At 42.8% G+C, this 15,166-nt stretch overlaps 1 protein-coding gene across 3 annotated transcripts in view; it reads right to left on the minus strand.

Moving 5' to 3' along the window:
- Window positions 1–487: 487 nt before the first annotated feature.
- The window catches only part of VEGFA (vascular endothelial growth factor A), a 32,037-nt gene continuing 17,358 nt past the window's right edge, over window positions 488–15,166 (minus strand). The window contains exons 4-8 of one of the 3 annotated variants that reach the window (XM_048483471.1): window positions 14,974–15,050; window positions 14,479–14,511; window positions 7,612–7,683; window positions 6,456–6,587; window positions 488–4,375 (exon numbers count right to left, since the gene is read on the minus strand). In XM_048483471.1, coding sequence (XP_048339428.1) covers window positions 4,354–4,375; window positions 6,456–6,587; window positions 7,612–7,683; window positions 14,479–14,511; window positions 14,974–15,050 — 336 coding nt within the window. In that variant the 3' untranslated portion in view covers window positions 488–4,353. The remainder of the gene's footprint in view (window positions 4,376–6,455; window positions 6,588–7,611; window positions 7,684–14,478; window positions 14,512–14,973; window positions 15,051–15,166) is intronic. The other 2 variants (XM_048483478.1, XM_048483487.1) reach the window with 2 other exon arrangements.

Raw genomic sequence — 15,166 nt, forward strand, 5'->3', positions numbered from 1 at the left:
GAATGATGTAAACCTTAAGCAACCCATGAGTGGTTTAGTATGACAAAAAATACAACTAAGGCCAGCACTTTGGCAGTGGACCAGAGGGTCATAGCCACCATTGGGTGTCTACAAATGATCATTCACGATTGGAACACCATTTTTTAAACATTATTTCAGCACTAGACTCAATCCAGCATTACCGAAAATAGTTGTACAAAAGGAATTAAAAGGTGAATCTCACTTTGAATTTGCTACTTTACCACCTCTCATAACATCAGCAGATTGTGATCAAAAGAATGACATTTAAAGATAATGATAAGATTCTTGAATAGTTGGATTTGCCAAGACAGAGTTGCTATGTAATTTTTGCCTCCATAGAAAGGACAACTTATTTGCATATCCTGATTTGCATATTCTATCCATTCCTCACACCTGCTTAGCAAAATCAGTTTGAAACACAGAAAAAGTTGTAAAAGACCCTCTCCCGCAAAAAAGGAAAACCATAACAGATTTAAATTATTTAATACAAAAAAAGTTTGTCGGTCATAAACGGTGTTTCGTTTTTTAAAGATATATTTGTTATTTTTTGTTTAAAAATAAATATGTACTACGGAATATCTTGAAAATAATCCACTAAACACAATGTGATGTTAATTTCTTTTTCCCCGCAATTATTACAGATAAACAGTAGCACCAATAAATAAAATGATAATATTAAAATTTTAAAAAAGATTCAGGATGTAAAATTTTCTATATTCCTTGTTTTTTTACATATATAAAAATCGTAGTGTATTTAATCCAAATCACACATATACATAAATATATATATTTATATATACATATATATATATAGCCAAATATATATATAGTATGTAGATGTATACCTAACTCTTGTCTCAAAAGGAATGTGAAGGGGGATGTTAGAGAGATATTAAATAACTGATCATAACATGCTACTGACTCTGCCAACAATTGGGGAGAGATGGGATGGAACAGGAGAGTTAAATTTTATACATAACAGTACAAAAAAAAGAGGTACGGCTTATAAATAGTGAAATAAAATATTAACAAAGAATACTGAAAAAAATCCCTACTTTTAATTAAATTATTTTTAATTTCTAATTTTAAAAAGGGATATTAAACAAGTATATGGAACACTGTCAGCTCTCACAGTATGTGTATACACACACACACACACAGACACTTCAGCTGCACATACACACTTACCCACTCATCCACAATGTACACACCACATTTGCTACCGGCTGGAAGCGGGAACTCATAGTGGTTGATCATGTTACAAGTTGATTTTAAGCTGTTATTTCACTAGTTGGTAGGCAAGTAAGAATCTGCCAACATTCTGACAAAGACCAAGTTTAGCTTGTGTTAAAAAAGCCAAACTCAGAACTAAAGACATGCTCAAGTCTAATGAGAAAAGGGAAGCTGGCCTTCATGTGTACAAAAAGGGGCTGTTTATAACAGTAGACTACTGAATTCCACACTACACAGGCAGCTTTAGACACCGGCTTGAGAGGCGTGTGCAGTGCTTAACAGATAAACACTTTGTCAGACTGGATAGTTCCAGTCATTTTGGGGGTAAGGTGGGAACAGAATTCAGGGGTATCCTCCCTCCCCTATGGCAGAAGAAAGTAAAAGCTAGTATTCAGCCTCCCTCCAAGGTGATCAGCATTTTCAAAGCTAGCCTCACTGACCGTCTTTGGGGCAACCAGATGGGTACATGCATGTAGTCAGCTTGCTGTAGTATATATATCTTTGGTCTGAAGCCTCTAAAGACACATAAAAAATGTTATTTGTGTCTATGTGAGTGCACACTTTATGCCAGTATATTTCCATCACATTTATATAAGCATTGAGTAACACCATTTCTAACCCTAAAGGTATGCACGGCACATCTGCACCTGCATACAGTGGAATCAACGTACATCACAGATGCTAGAAAATGGAAAATCTGCCTTTGTAGCACCAATAAGGCTATTGTCCTACAACAAAGCCCCTAACTAAGCTTCAATAAAAACTGCACACACCCAAAGGTTAACAGTGTATTCTGCCCATAGACTGTAAGGCTGTGCTTGCCAAACTATCAGAAATGTCCCATTATGGCAACTCATTTAATGCCAAAGCAGAGAGAGAGAGAGAGAGAGAGAGAGAGAGAGAGAGAGAGAGAGAGAGAGAGAGAGAATCTTGTCAGCAAGGTTCAGGCACTTGTGGGACATACCCCACCACCTCCCTTCTGGGAATTTTTAATGTGTCTAGTGGTTTGGGGGTATAAGAAACATCAAAGTGCTTTACATAGCAAGGCACTTAGCATCCCACGAACACTTATGCCAAATGACACATACCAAAATGGCTACTAGGCTAGCCCAAGTGTTAAAATGGTGCTCTTGTCAATTTTAAAGTTCCAAGGCATTTTATGTAGTTGGGGGCAATTATACAGGCAGATCTGCTGGGGCAATTATAGATGTGGCAATTATGGCTACCAGATGATGCATAAACATACATTTCATCATAGCTAATGGCTGGGTTTGATGTTACAAATTAGGAATTGTATTTTAATCTCAAGGGAACTGGGTGATACTGTCAAGCCCTAGGAAGTCTTAAAATACTAGCCTTACAGAAACTCTACCAACCTTGAAGTAGCTCCAAATACCAATGTGCTTAATCTTTTAGTGCAGAAGCAGCTCTTTCAAGAATGTATGGGTTGGCTGCATTAGATTTATGAAGTACGGCCAAGCTCAGATGAATGTCCTCAGAACTTTACACCACTGAATAGTCAACAACCGAATAAGAAAATCTACTAAGGCCTAAAATTCCACATGGCACATGTTCAACCTGTTTACTTCTTAAGACTCTAAGAACAGTCTTCCCTATGTAGAGGGCCTGTCCAGAAGAGAGCGTATGTATTACAAATAATCATATCTCACTACAAACTATGATGTTTCTAAAATACTAAGGTTAACTGAGAGCAAAGCATGAGCTTTTGCCTATCAGATCTATGCTTCATAGAACTCATTCAATAAGCATTATGTTGCATCTGAACTCTTCAAAGCTCTTAGTGGAATAGGCAACACAATCCCACAGTTGTAGTGGTGACATATTTTCTAAAAACAGATAAATAACTTTAGCAAAGCAAGCCTCTCAATACATTCACAGGTTATGACAGCTCAAGAATCAAAGAATTTTTAACATCAGAGGTAAGCTCCCATCTAGAGATAGTGAGTAAGCCAATGCTGAACACATTACAGGCACCAAAAATGGCCTCTATAATTGTGAACATATACACCCCATACACAAGACACTCACTCACACCCATCACACTATACATATATACTTTTGATTAATATCCCTTTCTGGAGATGTTCCATAAGCATCTGGGATGCTCCTCAGTGGCAGCTCTGTGCACGATAGTTTCAGACAGTGCTATTTTATTGCCTGTCTATGCACCGGTCCCCATTCTTCCTTCCATGTACTGTTAGCCAAACGTCAGGGATGGAAGATTGAACATTCCAGTGATGCTTCCTCAAGCAGAGAAGTTCTTGCATCAGCCAGTTTCCATCATTAAGGCCAAAATTTATATCCATGGCAGAGTTCATGAAGCAAGTCAATTTAAAAAACAACAGCAACCATACACCAGTTTCTCATGTCCCAGCAAAAGAAGCTGTTCTGATACAAATAAGGGCAAAGGGGAGGAGGGAGAAGGAAACTGGTAGAGTCCTCAGTCCCAGCTTCTTGAGTCATTTCCTTGACCTTTGACCCATAATATCCCAAGGTGTCATCTCTGGAATCCCCTGCTTCCTCCTCTCTGGAACAAATGCCTCTCCTTACAGAATTGCAGGGAATGACATTAGTGAAGCAGTATGTTCTAGAAAAACCAGCAAGGGATGAAGAATACATGCAGCACTTTGGCTGAAGTCGAGTCATAGTTGCTCTTATGCACCAAGTAGCTCACTTGTGTCCACAGCAGTTGAGTATATCCAGTGAAGACATCAATAATGTTAGCAAGGATTTAAAAGAGTTAGAATATATATGTATATCTATATATATACACACATATATATTATTCATGTAAATATGGACTTCTCAAAACATATACCATTCTAGTCTCCCTGGCTTTATTATTTAGCAGCATGAGAAGGAAAGTTTGTATAATAAAATAGTCCAAAACCAAAAGGTGAATCCTGTGCGGGTCTTCGGGGAATGTTCCTTCCTGAGTCCATCATCTGTACTCAAAAGTGCTGTGCTCTTCTGATCCTTCATTTTAGTGTCCATTTGGATAGTGTTTTTGACCAGATGAGAAATTAGGCTCCAGAACCAAGGTTATTCACCCTCCCCTGCCCCTTTCTTCTCTGCTGCTCATCGTCTTGGTTTTTCACATCTGTTAAAGAGAGGGGAAGGGGAAGAGAAAGAGAGGTTATCCTTTTCTGCAGGGAAGTTGGCTGCAGGATTCTTTGAGGGCCTGGTTGGTAAAAAGGATGACAGTAGAACCAGAAATAATGTCAAGACCATCAACTTGAATGAGGCACTCATGATTTTTCATTGGCTCATTCCGCACACACAGAATAATGCACTTTCAAGCTGCTTTCAGGGCTCTTTGAAGCTGTGCGGAATGGCAAAAACAGTTGTGAAAGCAGCTTGAAAGTGCATTATTTTGCGTGTGCGGAATGAGCCATACAGTCCATACAAAAATGGGCTAAGGAATGACTAAGATTAGTCTTAGAATGATGAAAACCCATTTACAATCCCCTCAAGCTTCCTGCCATATTAGAAAAACATACATGAAACTATTACTTTCCCTTTGAAGTCATCATTCCATCTTCTTGCACACATTCATCTATGCACACACAAACCTGACATGCACAGAAACATGTACACACCTTTCAGTGCCTAATCTCATTTCCACTTTTGATCATGTTGAGGTGCAGCCAAACAAAGCCATAAGTGTCTCATGCAGGCAGAAAAAATAAAAAAGGAAAAGTTTCTCATTCCAGTGATTGCCAAGAGGCAGAAGTTAGTGCCTGAACACAGCAGCGTTTCTAGCAGAAGCAGGAGAAAGAATTGGCTGTGCCCATTTAAAATCCACATTCCATAACTTCACAGGAGTGACAGGGATACAGTTCATTCAAAGTGGCTCTCCAAACATGAATTTGCCAGCCCACAACGCATCCTCCCACCCATGCATTCCTCCAAGACTGGTGCATCCAGGGAGTATGTTGCTCCGTCCTAAAGAATTTATCTCTAAGCCTAAGCCTTACGCTTTCTGCAAGAAAGACTGAGCTCGTTTAAGAGAACTCTAAAGGTCAAGGGCAGGGGGCTGTTTGGTTTCACTCCAGGGACTACTTCTGCAGGGTGAACTGTAATTCAAGAAGAGTTGGATCTCTTCTTTCTGCTGCACCAGGCATTCACACTCAGATTACAACCACACACACAAGATTCCTCTGTACACAGAACAGTTTCCCAAGCTCTTCCAGTGGCAGGAAACTGGATTTCCTGCGCAGTGGTAGGAAAAGGCCTGCAATCATCATGCTGAACAGATGTGAACAGACCTTACTGTATTGGAACTCTGTAGATCCACATACAGTTTTAAGAGATGAGAATGGATTCCTGACCACCTAGCCTTATCTACAAGGCACCCCACTTTCATATACAGAAGTGCTTTTGTGTTCCAAACATAACCAATATGTATGCTGTATTAATGTCAGAAAGCACTGGAGTTATTGTGAATGTTGGGCCAACATTGTGGCCATACAACAGAAAAACAGAGGTTGTCCCACATGCAAGCAGGCCTGGAAGTAATATAAAATCAGGAAACTTTCATGAGTTTTCGATTTTGCCACTCTGGACCACCTGTGGCCTTTTTCACATGCCTGAACATTGTATTTAATTCATCCAGTTGTATTTAAAATTGGGAAAGAATGAAGAAGGGACTGGCCACACAATCTGTGCTAAAAGAGAAAGCATACTTAGATGTCATGGTGGTCCTATGCAGGCTCATACTAAGAATCCTCTATAGAATGTTAGGGGATTGAGGCTAGACTAGTACAGCTATCCTGGAAGCTCAAAGCAGAAGGCTGGGGATAACAGGATGCTGATTTCTACACAAGTGATTTGGGCAACTAAATCAACTTTTCGGTTTGTTATGCAATTGCATAAAAGGCCTGGAGTCTTTTTCCTAACAGTATGGAAGGACAAATACTGTTCCCCAAGGAGTACAGCTACATTAACACCATGCTACCTGTGACCATCCCAATCCAACTATACAACATTCAAGAAGCTCACCACTTTAGACAGTCAGGACTACCCTGTTCCTCCTGCCCGCCTCCCCATCTTTATAAAGCAGAAGGAAGGGGGCCACAAACACAGGCAACAGAAGCTAGCCACAAGCAAATCCTCTTGCTCTCTCTTTCAGTCTATGTGCATGAGTGTGAATTTTTCTCTTTCATTCTCCGGGCACAAACCTGCAAGTGCGTTCGTTTAACTCAAGCTGCCTCGACTTGCAACGTGAGTCTGTGAATTTGCAGGAACATTTACAGGTCTGGGGATCTTGTACAAACAAGTGCTTTCTCCTTTCTGAGCAAGGCTCACAGTGACTGCAAAAGGCAAAAGGAAAGAGGTCTAAGCTACAGCGCTTTAGCGGGAAGAAATTACACATGCAACACCCTGCACATTGAAACAACCCTTGGCCCACCCCATACACACCCAGCATTGCTGATTCAGAATACTGCCGGTTGGTGGAAATTCCCAAAGGTGTTCAACACTTACTTGCAATAGCTTTAAAGAGACAGAAACAGGCTTTCTGCAACTACGTAGTCCACAAATCCTGCATTAGCCAAATAAGCAGAAACTGAAAGCTCTTCACTGTATTATTAGAGGACCATAAATCAGCAGCCATAATGTCAGGGCACCTCAGATAGAAAGTGCTTCCAACACTAGCTGGGGCTTCAGTAGTACAAAAGGGACACATAAGCTCCTGAATCAGAGGTCAATTGCTTTTCGCCTCCTGAATCGAATGAAAATAGTTGCTATTTAAACCCCGTTCCTGCTCCTAACTTGCTATTTAAGATTATTGGCAATGCAGGATTTTGTGAATTGGTGGGAGAGCAGAGGAGGAAAGAAAAGCCACCAAAATACAACAGTGATGTCCTCACACATTTCTCAGTGTACTCTAGCTCCTTCATTACCTTCTGACCAACATACAAACACACACAATGCACATACATGCACATGAACAACAAGCATTAAGCTCCCACTGCCAGCCTCCTAAATATTAAGTTTCAAAAGAAAGCTGAGGAAAATGGGGGAGGGGGTAAGAGGAGAAATCACACAGGCACATTGCAAGGTGCAACAGCAAACAAGCCTGCCTGACTGTCTATGTTGTACCTTAAGAGAAACAATAATCCCCACGCAAGATTTTTTTAAAAAGATCACTACTCTGTTATGGTTTTACTTCCCATGTGTCAAGGCAATGTTTGCACCACAGGTAAAATACTGCATGAGTGATTTAGAGAGACGGGTGAAAATTTCTTTTAAGTGTATTGCAAGCAAAAAATTTGATTGGGGGGAGGAAGAAATGGGAAAAGCGCAGAGTTCTACAAGCACATGATGCAAACGTACAAGTTTTGTGGCTTATACCGGCGTCTCTTGCGCTTTCTCTTTTGACCCTTCCCCCTTCCTCGCTTTGATTTTCTGGAAGAAAAACAAAACAAAAAAGCAGAAAGGAAAGTGGAGAAGGGAAGAAAATAAAAACAGGGAGAAGATACAGCCATGTGCCCTTGGTAGAAGGGGAAGCACATAAAAAACAAAAGGATGGAGAGTCTTTGGGTGATTTATTCTTTGCCGCTCCAGGTACACTAGCATGTTTGGCAAAGTCAAAACATGATCGCGTACTGCAACCTCCCCTCACTTAAAGGCTGCCTCAAAGCACACAATAATCTTCTTGTTCCAGAGAGAAACTTCTTCTCCCTTTAAAGACAATGGGTTTGCCGACAAGGGACTTGCAAGTTACCAACTCCCAGATGCTGAGCATCATCAGTTGGCAGGGATAATGCAGGTAAATCAGCACCTGATTCCCTGCTAAAACCAACTAGAATTTCTGATCTGGGCGATCACTGTGCCAATGTTCTGTGTTGAAGACCCAGAATGTCATGGTGGTAATATGGAAAGTAGGCAAAGTTCAGATGTCAGTGGGGGGGGGGGAGGAGGAGAAACGTCCCACAGTACATGGAAGAGTACAGCCTCATGGGCTTCACGAAAGGCCAAGCTATTATGGCTCATGTCAGTCCAACTCAGTGGTTCTGCTGCTAGGGCTGTCCTTTACAAACAGCCAACAGGTGAGCCAGCATTTCCACCCCTCTGCTAATGGGGCTCGACATAGGCGCACTGAAGCAATTCAGCAGGTGAACAACAATGCAAGAAAAGGATTCATAGCACCAACAATTCTCTGCCCAGCCTCGAGCTGCTCAAGCCGCAGGTGGAGGTACAGACTTGCCAAGTGACATATTTCTGCGTGGTGAGATACCAAGGAAAAGAAAAAAGCCTAGGATGTCACTACTTTCCCACTGCAAAGACAATATGTTCACTAGTTTTTTACTAATTTTTCTCCCCATGAAGTACGTATCACTTCTGATGTATGGAGAAGAATGACCATCAACCTGAATGCTGCTTCAACCTTCCACTCAAAAGCTACAGGAACGCCAATATAGATGGTATCTCGGAGCCAGTGCTGGCTGAGGACCAAAGCCAAAAATGAACACCTGTCAGGCAGGAGCCTGCCATCTGGGAAGACAGTCTGCAATGGGAGGGGGAGCAAGGAGTCTGAGTGGAGAGTTACTTTCTTTTTCACATAGCTGAACAAGTAGGGGTGCCCAGGCCAGATGGCTGCTTATCTCATCCTCTGGCCTTGGAGAGCGGTCTCACCATTTCACTGTCTTTGCTTTGTAGTGGGAAGATGGAAGGGGGATGAGTACTTTGGGTTGATATATGGTGCGTTGGGGAAAAGGCAATTTAGAACTGGCTTTTCATCTGCTGGCTACTGATACTTCCAATAAAGCCTTTTGAATCGACGGTTTCAGAGTTGTATTTGATCTCAGAACCAGGGCTTGACATTGAGTGGCACCCATTGATCAAGGTCCCACCGCCCATCCCGGTTCACCAACATTAAGGGGAGAAGAAGGGGCCCAAAGTCACTCACCATCAGTTTGTGATGGGACTGCGCAGATGGTTTGAGAATCCCTTTTTGGCAGAGAAAGCTAAGCGGCAGCGACAACATATCAAACAGGGTAACCACTCGGTGGCCAAATTCACAGCAGAATTTTGGCAGCTTGCCAGTCCTATCAATGATTGACCCAAGCATGTATTGGTGTACACATTCAAAGAAGCCCTTGATCCAAAGGTAGCCCATTGGGCTACAGTAGCCGACAACCTTGATACCCTGATAGGGTGGATTGTTCTGGCTGGAGAGGCTGAGGCACACTTGAAATCAATGCAAAAATATAAGCATAAGACCAGCCCCAAACAGGGGTCACCACCAACATATCAGGCAGCACTGAGGAGTGGCAAAAAATGTGTAGTGCCCGAGTCTCAATATGTGAGGCACCGATGCTTGGGATTGTGCCTGCATTGTACAATCCCCTGATGAGATCTCCACCTCCAAGGGAGCACTGGATAGCAACACACGGTGCCCATGGTCAGGTCCCTTCACAGGGCAAACAAGGGTGAGTGACTCTGGGCCCCTTCTTCTCCCCTTAACATTGGTGAACCGGGGACCCGAATGCTGCTTCAAGCACTGATAGACTCTGGTTGTTTTGAATGCTTCATGCATCCTACTGTAGTGGATGGCTTGGGGCTAAAGAAGATCCTGCTTAGACGGGAAATCCAGTTTGAACAAATGGATGGTAAACTAATGGGAGGGTCCCCCAGTCACTCATAAAACTGAAAAGTATTGGTGAAGCAAGGTCAGCAATGGGAATAGCACAGCTTCATTATTGTCAATGTGGTTAAATACCTGGTGGTTTGGGGGATGCCCTGGTTGGTGAATCAAGACCCCGTGATAGAGTGGTTGTCTTGGATTATCCGTTTTCAAGATCCCCCTTGCGAACCCCATCTAGAGCCAGTGCCTGAACCCCATGTGATGGATGTCAATGATTCTACAGTGCAAGTAGGGGGGTTTTGCAGGGCCAGCAGAGGATGTCCCAGCTACCCCTACACCTTATGTGGATTTATAACATGTCTTTGAAGAGGGGGAGTGCCTCCCCATCGAAAGACAAACTGTAACATTGAATTGATTCTGGGGGTAAAGTTACCTAAGGGGAGTTTATATCTGATGAGCCCAACAGAAGCAGAAGCCCTCAAAGAGTTTATGGATAAGAATTTGGCATGCAAATTTATTTGCCTGGCTACCAGTAAGTTTGCTGCTCCTATACTTTTCCGGAAAAAGAAGGATGGGTCCTTCTGCTTGTGTACAGACTATCGTGGACTTAATGCCATTTCTACTTGTAATAAACACCCCCGCTGCTCATCAAAGACCTGTTGGTAAGTCTGGGCCAGGGGGAGATTTTTACTAAGTTGGATTTACAGGAAGCCTATTATAGAGTTCGAACTGCAAAAGGGATGGGATGGATGACAGCTTTTAACACCCTTTATGGTCAATTTGAGTACAGGGTCATGCCATTCGGGCTTAATGGAGCCCCTGGTGTGTTCATGAATTTAATCAATGAAGTATTGCAGGACTTATTGTTCAACGGAGTAGTGGTGTATTTGGACGATGTCTTGATTCACTCTAACTCCATAGAGGAGCATGTACTGTTGGTCTGGAAGGTTTTACAGAGACTCTTGGACAATTACATGTATGTGAAGTTAACCAAGTGTGAATTTCATAAGGACAAACTTGACTTTCTTGGATATTGGGTATCGGGAGCAGGGATTGAAATGGATCCAAGCAAAGTTAAAGATATTTTAGCTTGGCCAGTCCCCCGAATGCAGAAGCAGTTGCAATAATGTTTGGACTTTGCTCATTTCTACTGGGATTTTATTCCAAATTTTGTGGAGTTGGCCCTCTTCATAATTAGCCTATTGCATATGAAGGATAAAGGGGCAGCGGTCGGAAACCGAATGAGCCATTGAACTGGGATTCTCAGTGTGAGGCTGACTTTTTGAAATTGAAAGAGGCTTTTACTTCTGTGCCAGTACTTCACCATGCTGACTCCACTAAACCATTCGTGGTACATGTTGATGCCTTGGACCAAGCTATGGAGGCTGCTGTCCTGCAGAGGGGGGAGGATGGTAAACTGCACCCTTGTGCCCATTTGTCACAGAAATTCATGCCTACAGGCTTTTCTGACACCTCCTTCCCCTTCGCTGGCTTCCTCCTTGGAAACTGCCCTGATGGAGACAGGTAAACTCCCATTGATCCTTCTGAGAGTTCTTCTGACTTGGAAGGGATGGGGGGTTATGGTAGAAGGGTAATAAGTTATATGTGCTACCTTCATTCCAAAATCCTCAAGATGATGATGCCCGCTCAGCCAGCCATTTTGGCTTTTGTCAAGACTTTGCACCTGTTGATCCGGCAATTTTGGTGTTGCCCTGTTTGTGCTATGGCCAAAAAAAGCTCCTGGGAAAGCCCCTGGATGTCTTCAGCCTTTGCCAGCCCCTTGGAAGGTGCTCTCTTTCAATGGACTTTATAATGGACCTTCCATCCAGTAAAGGCAAATTGGTGATTTGGGTTGTGGACCTTTTTTCCAAACAGCCCCACTTCATCCCCTGTTCTCCCCTCCCATCGGCGGCCAAATTGGTCCACATGTTCATAATGCATGTATACCAGCTACACTCGGTTCCCAAGAAAATGATCTCTGATAGAGGTAGCCAGTTCTTTTCTCAGTTCTGAAAACATTTTTTGAAATTGCTTGGAGTTGAGCATGCCTTATCTTCAGCTTATCATGCGGCAACCTATGGCCAGTCTGAAAGGACCAATGCTACCCTAGAAAAGCACCTGCAGTGCTACATTAATTACCATCAGGATGATTGGGTTGACCTCCTGCTGTTAGCAGAGTATGCCTATAATAATGCAGATCATAGACTCTGCAGTTGTTTCTGGTCAGTTAGCCAAACCCTTCCCTTTTGGGGATTGGGATATATTGGGGCCTAAAGAACTGCAGGAGTGGGTAGCTTCCATCCGCCAAGCGAGACCTCCCATGCAGCAAGCCAAAATTGCTCAGGAAACTCAAGCGGATAAAAGGAGACATGTTATTGCCTTGGAAGTGGGGGAGCGGGTGTATTTGTCTATCAAGAATTTGCAGGGGTTGCAGGAGTGAAAAAAGTTGGGACAAAAGCTCATTGGGTCATTAACAATTGTTTGAAAGATTAATGAGGTGACGGTGGAGTTCAACTTGCCTAAGAACCTGAGAAAAATACACCCTGTTTCATTGCAGTTTACTGAAAAAGGCTCCACCCCTGCACAAGTGGCACCCATTGGTCAAGGTCCCGCCGCCCATCCCAGTGGGGGGGGGGGTGAATGGCACCAGGGGGCCGATGCTATTCCGGACTCTGGTTTACACCGCAAGAAGTTGCAGTACCTGGTTTCCTGGACTAACCAACCAACTAGGTCTAAAGAGTGGGTGGATGCACAACTTGTGAATGCTCCCTGCCTGGAGAAGGCATTTCACAAAGCTTATCCCAATCAACCTCCAGGGGGAGGTAGGCCTCAAGGAGGGCAGAATGTCAGGTGGGAGCCTGGCATCTGGGAAGATAGTCTGCAACTGGGGGGGAGCGAGAAGTCTGAGTGGAGAGTTACTTTCTTTTTCACATAGCTGAACAAGTAGGAGTGCTGTTTATCTCATCCTCTGGCCTCTCACCATTTCACTGTCTTTGCTTTGTAGTTGGGTAGCGCAGGAAGATGGGAGGGGGGATGAGTACTTTCAGTTGATATATGGGGGGGGGATTGAGAAAAGACAATTTAGAATTGGTTTTTCATCTGCTGGCTACTGATACTTCCAATAAAGCCTTTTGAACCGACTGTTTCAGAGTTTTATTTGGTCTCAGATCCAGGGCTTGTCATCACCAAAGGGCCATGGAGCTCTTGTGGCAAAAATGCTTTAAGAGGGCTTCTTCTTCATTTTTTCTTTTTCCTTCTTGGAACCCTGAGTGGGAGGGATGGCAATACTGTAATTAGGCAGCTCCCAATGGTAGCAGACAGGAAGTTTCCAGGGCTGTGTGAAAGTATACTGTTGGCACCAATTTCTCTAACTTAGCAAATAAGCATATCAAAAACACAGCTAGAATTACAAGTGGGGAAGAGGGACAGAGAAAGCCATATCTACTTCCAAGAACCTTTCCATGACTTTCAACTTCCACATATCCAGAGGCATACAAAAAGGCAACCAGCACCAGAAAAATTGTCAGCACAACCCAAACTAGCATGCCACATGTATTTGCAAGGTTCGCATGGCAATGCAAAGCCACCTGAAGTTCAGCCAAAGGTGAAGAGCATAAATCACAGACAACGGAAGAAGGGGCTTTGGCAACACCCCATTAGCAACAGTGTTCATTTGGCCCCAACATTCACACACCTTTGAACCATTAAAGCCACTCAGTCAATCAGTAAGTGCACACATTCTACAGAGAATAAGTCAAGCTTCAGGAGGCTGACCCCTTGATGGCTACACAAAATGAAGGGGGGAGGAATTGAACATTGGAAAATAACAGTTTTGGGGGGTTCCCCTTCTTTTCATGGCTTTCATATCAAACTGAAGAACAGGAAGTGTCCTATTTGTAACTACAAGAGGGGTGGCAGGAGAAATTATTGGCTTATCTTTGGTATGGTCCTGCAGATTAAAGGATCCAATATTTTTTCCTTCAGGGTGGTCTTTGTGTACAGAAAGCTGAAAACAGATTTCCCTTTCAGACTCTTTCCCATGAGGTAAACCACCTAGTGATCAGATTAGCTTGACTCACTTCACTTTATCCGCCCTCCACAGCTGATATGCAGAGTTCATTCACATACAGAACACACTCTGTGCCCTAATCAGGAATCTCAGCTTTTACCCAGGTTGGCAGGGCTCCCATGCTCTGAGCAAAGCTCACATGCTTAGTCTTAGTGTTAGAAATCCAGGCAAACTGGTGGGAGTAAGTCAGCAAATTTTCACCCAAGCAGCAAGAGCGAGAATGGCAATGATTTCCAGTGTTTGGAGTAATGATTGTGTGCGCAAGGAAACTTTCACCCAGAATCAATTCCCAAGGAGGGGGGAAAGAGGAACAGTGGAACTCAGTCATTTCTTTGCAACTTTCATCAAGAAATGTTGATGTAGCGACAGATTCCAAGCAACAGCCATTAAGGCAGTAAATTTGAGTGTCTACATGGAATGGATTCAAGGGACAGATCTTCAGATGTCCACTTTTTTACAAAGACAGTTTGTTTCTTTTGAAGAAAAGAAGGAAGGAAAGGGGAATCACCAACACCACCGGAAAAAAATAAGCCAGGTCACTTACTTTTCTGGTTTAAGTCTGGTTTCTTTCTTTGGTCTACAAGAGGGAATAAAAGCAATATCAGGAGAAGGCTGGCAATGTACACACATATCTCTAACCCTCACTTCACCAGATTACCCCTCTTACAAAAACCCGTAAGTAGTTCCATTGCTCAGCTACTTTGCCAGTATTATGAATTCCAAGGATTATTTTTAAAAGCAGGTCTTCCTTCCTTCCTGGTCCTCCAAAGCATTTTCCAATAGTTGTGTGCTACTGCATTTTATGGATTCTCAATCTGAATCATCTAGTGTCCACAGCCAGCAGTTTATGAACATTTTCCAACAATTCTACTAAAATTGTAATACTACTCTCTTTCAGACAGACTCCAGCTCTCAAGCACTGCCCCCTACCCCATCAGAATTTGTGTTTTTTTTAAATCAGAACTAGATACATATGGTCACAGTTATCAGTATGACAAGGCATATTCCAAGAACAGCTGAGCAAGTTCTTCATCCTCACCTGCAGCTACATTTACTGTGGTGTTGGAAGCTCATCTGGTTTATGTGCTGACCATGAAAGGGTTTAATTCTCATAATCTAAAGTAAAAAAGAAAATTGAAAGAAAAAATTAGGTAAATCAGATGCACACCAATATAGTTTAGACTAAAAACTCTGACAAATGTAAGTACACAAACTATTCATTAGCTAAACTT

The sequence above is a fragment of the Sphaerodactylus townsendi genome, linkage group LG01 (assembly GCF_021028975.2).
Source record: "Sphaerodactylus townsendi isolate TG3544 linkage group LG01, MPM_Stown_v2.3, whole genome shotgun sequence".
Classification (NCBI taxonomy): Eukaryota; Metazoa; Chordata; class Lepidosauria; order Squamata; family Sphaerodactylidae; genus Sphaerodactylus; species Sphaerodactylus townsendi.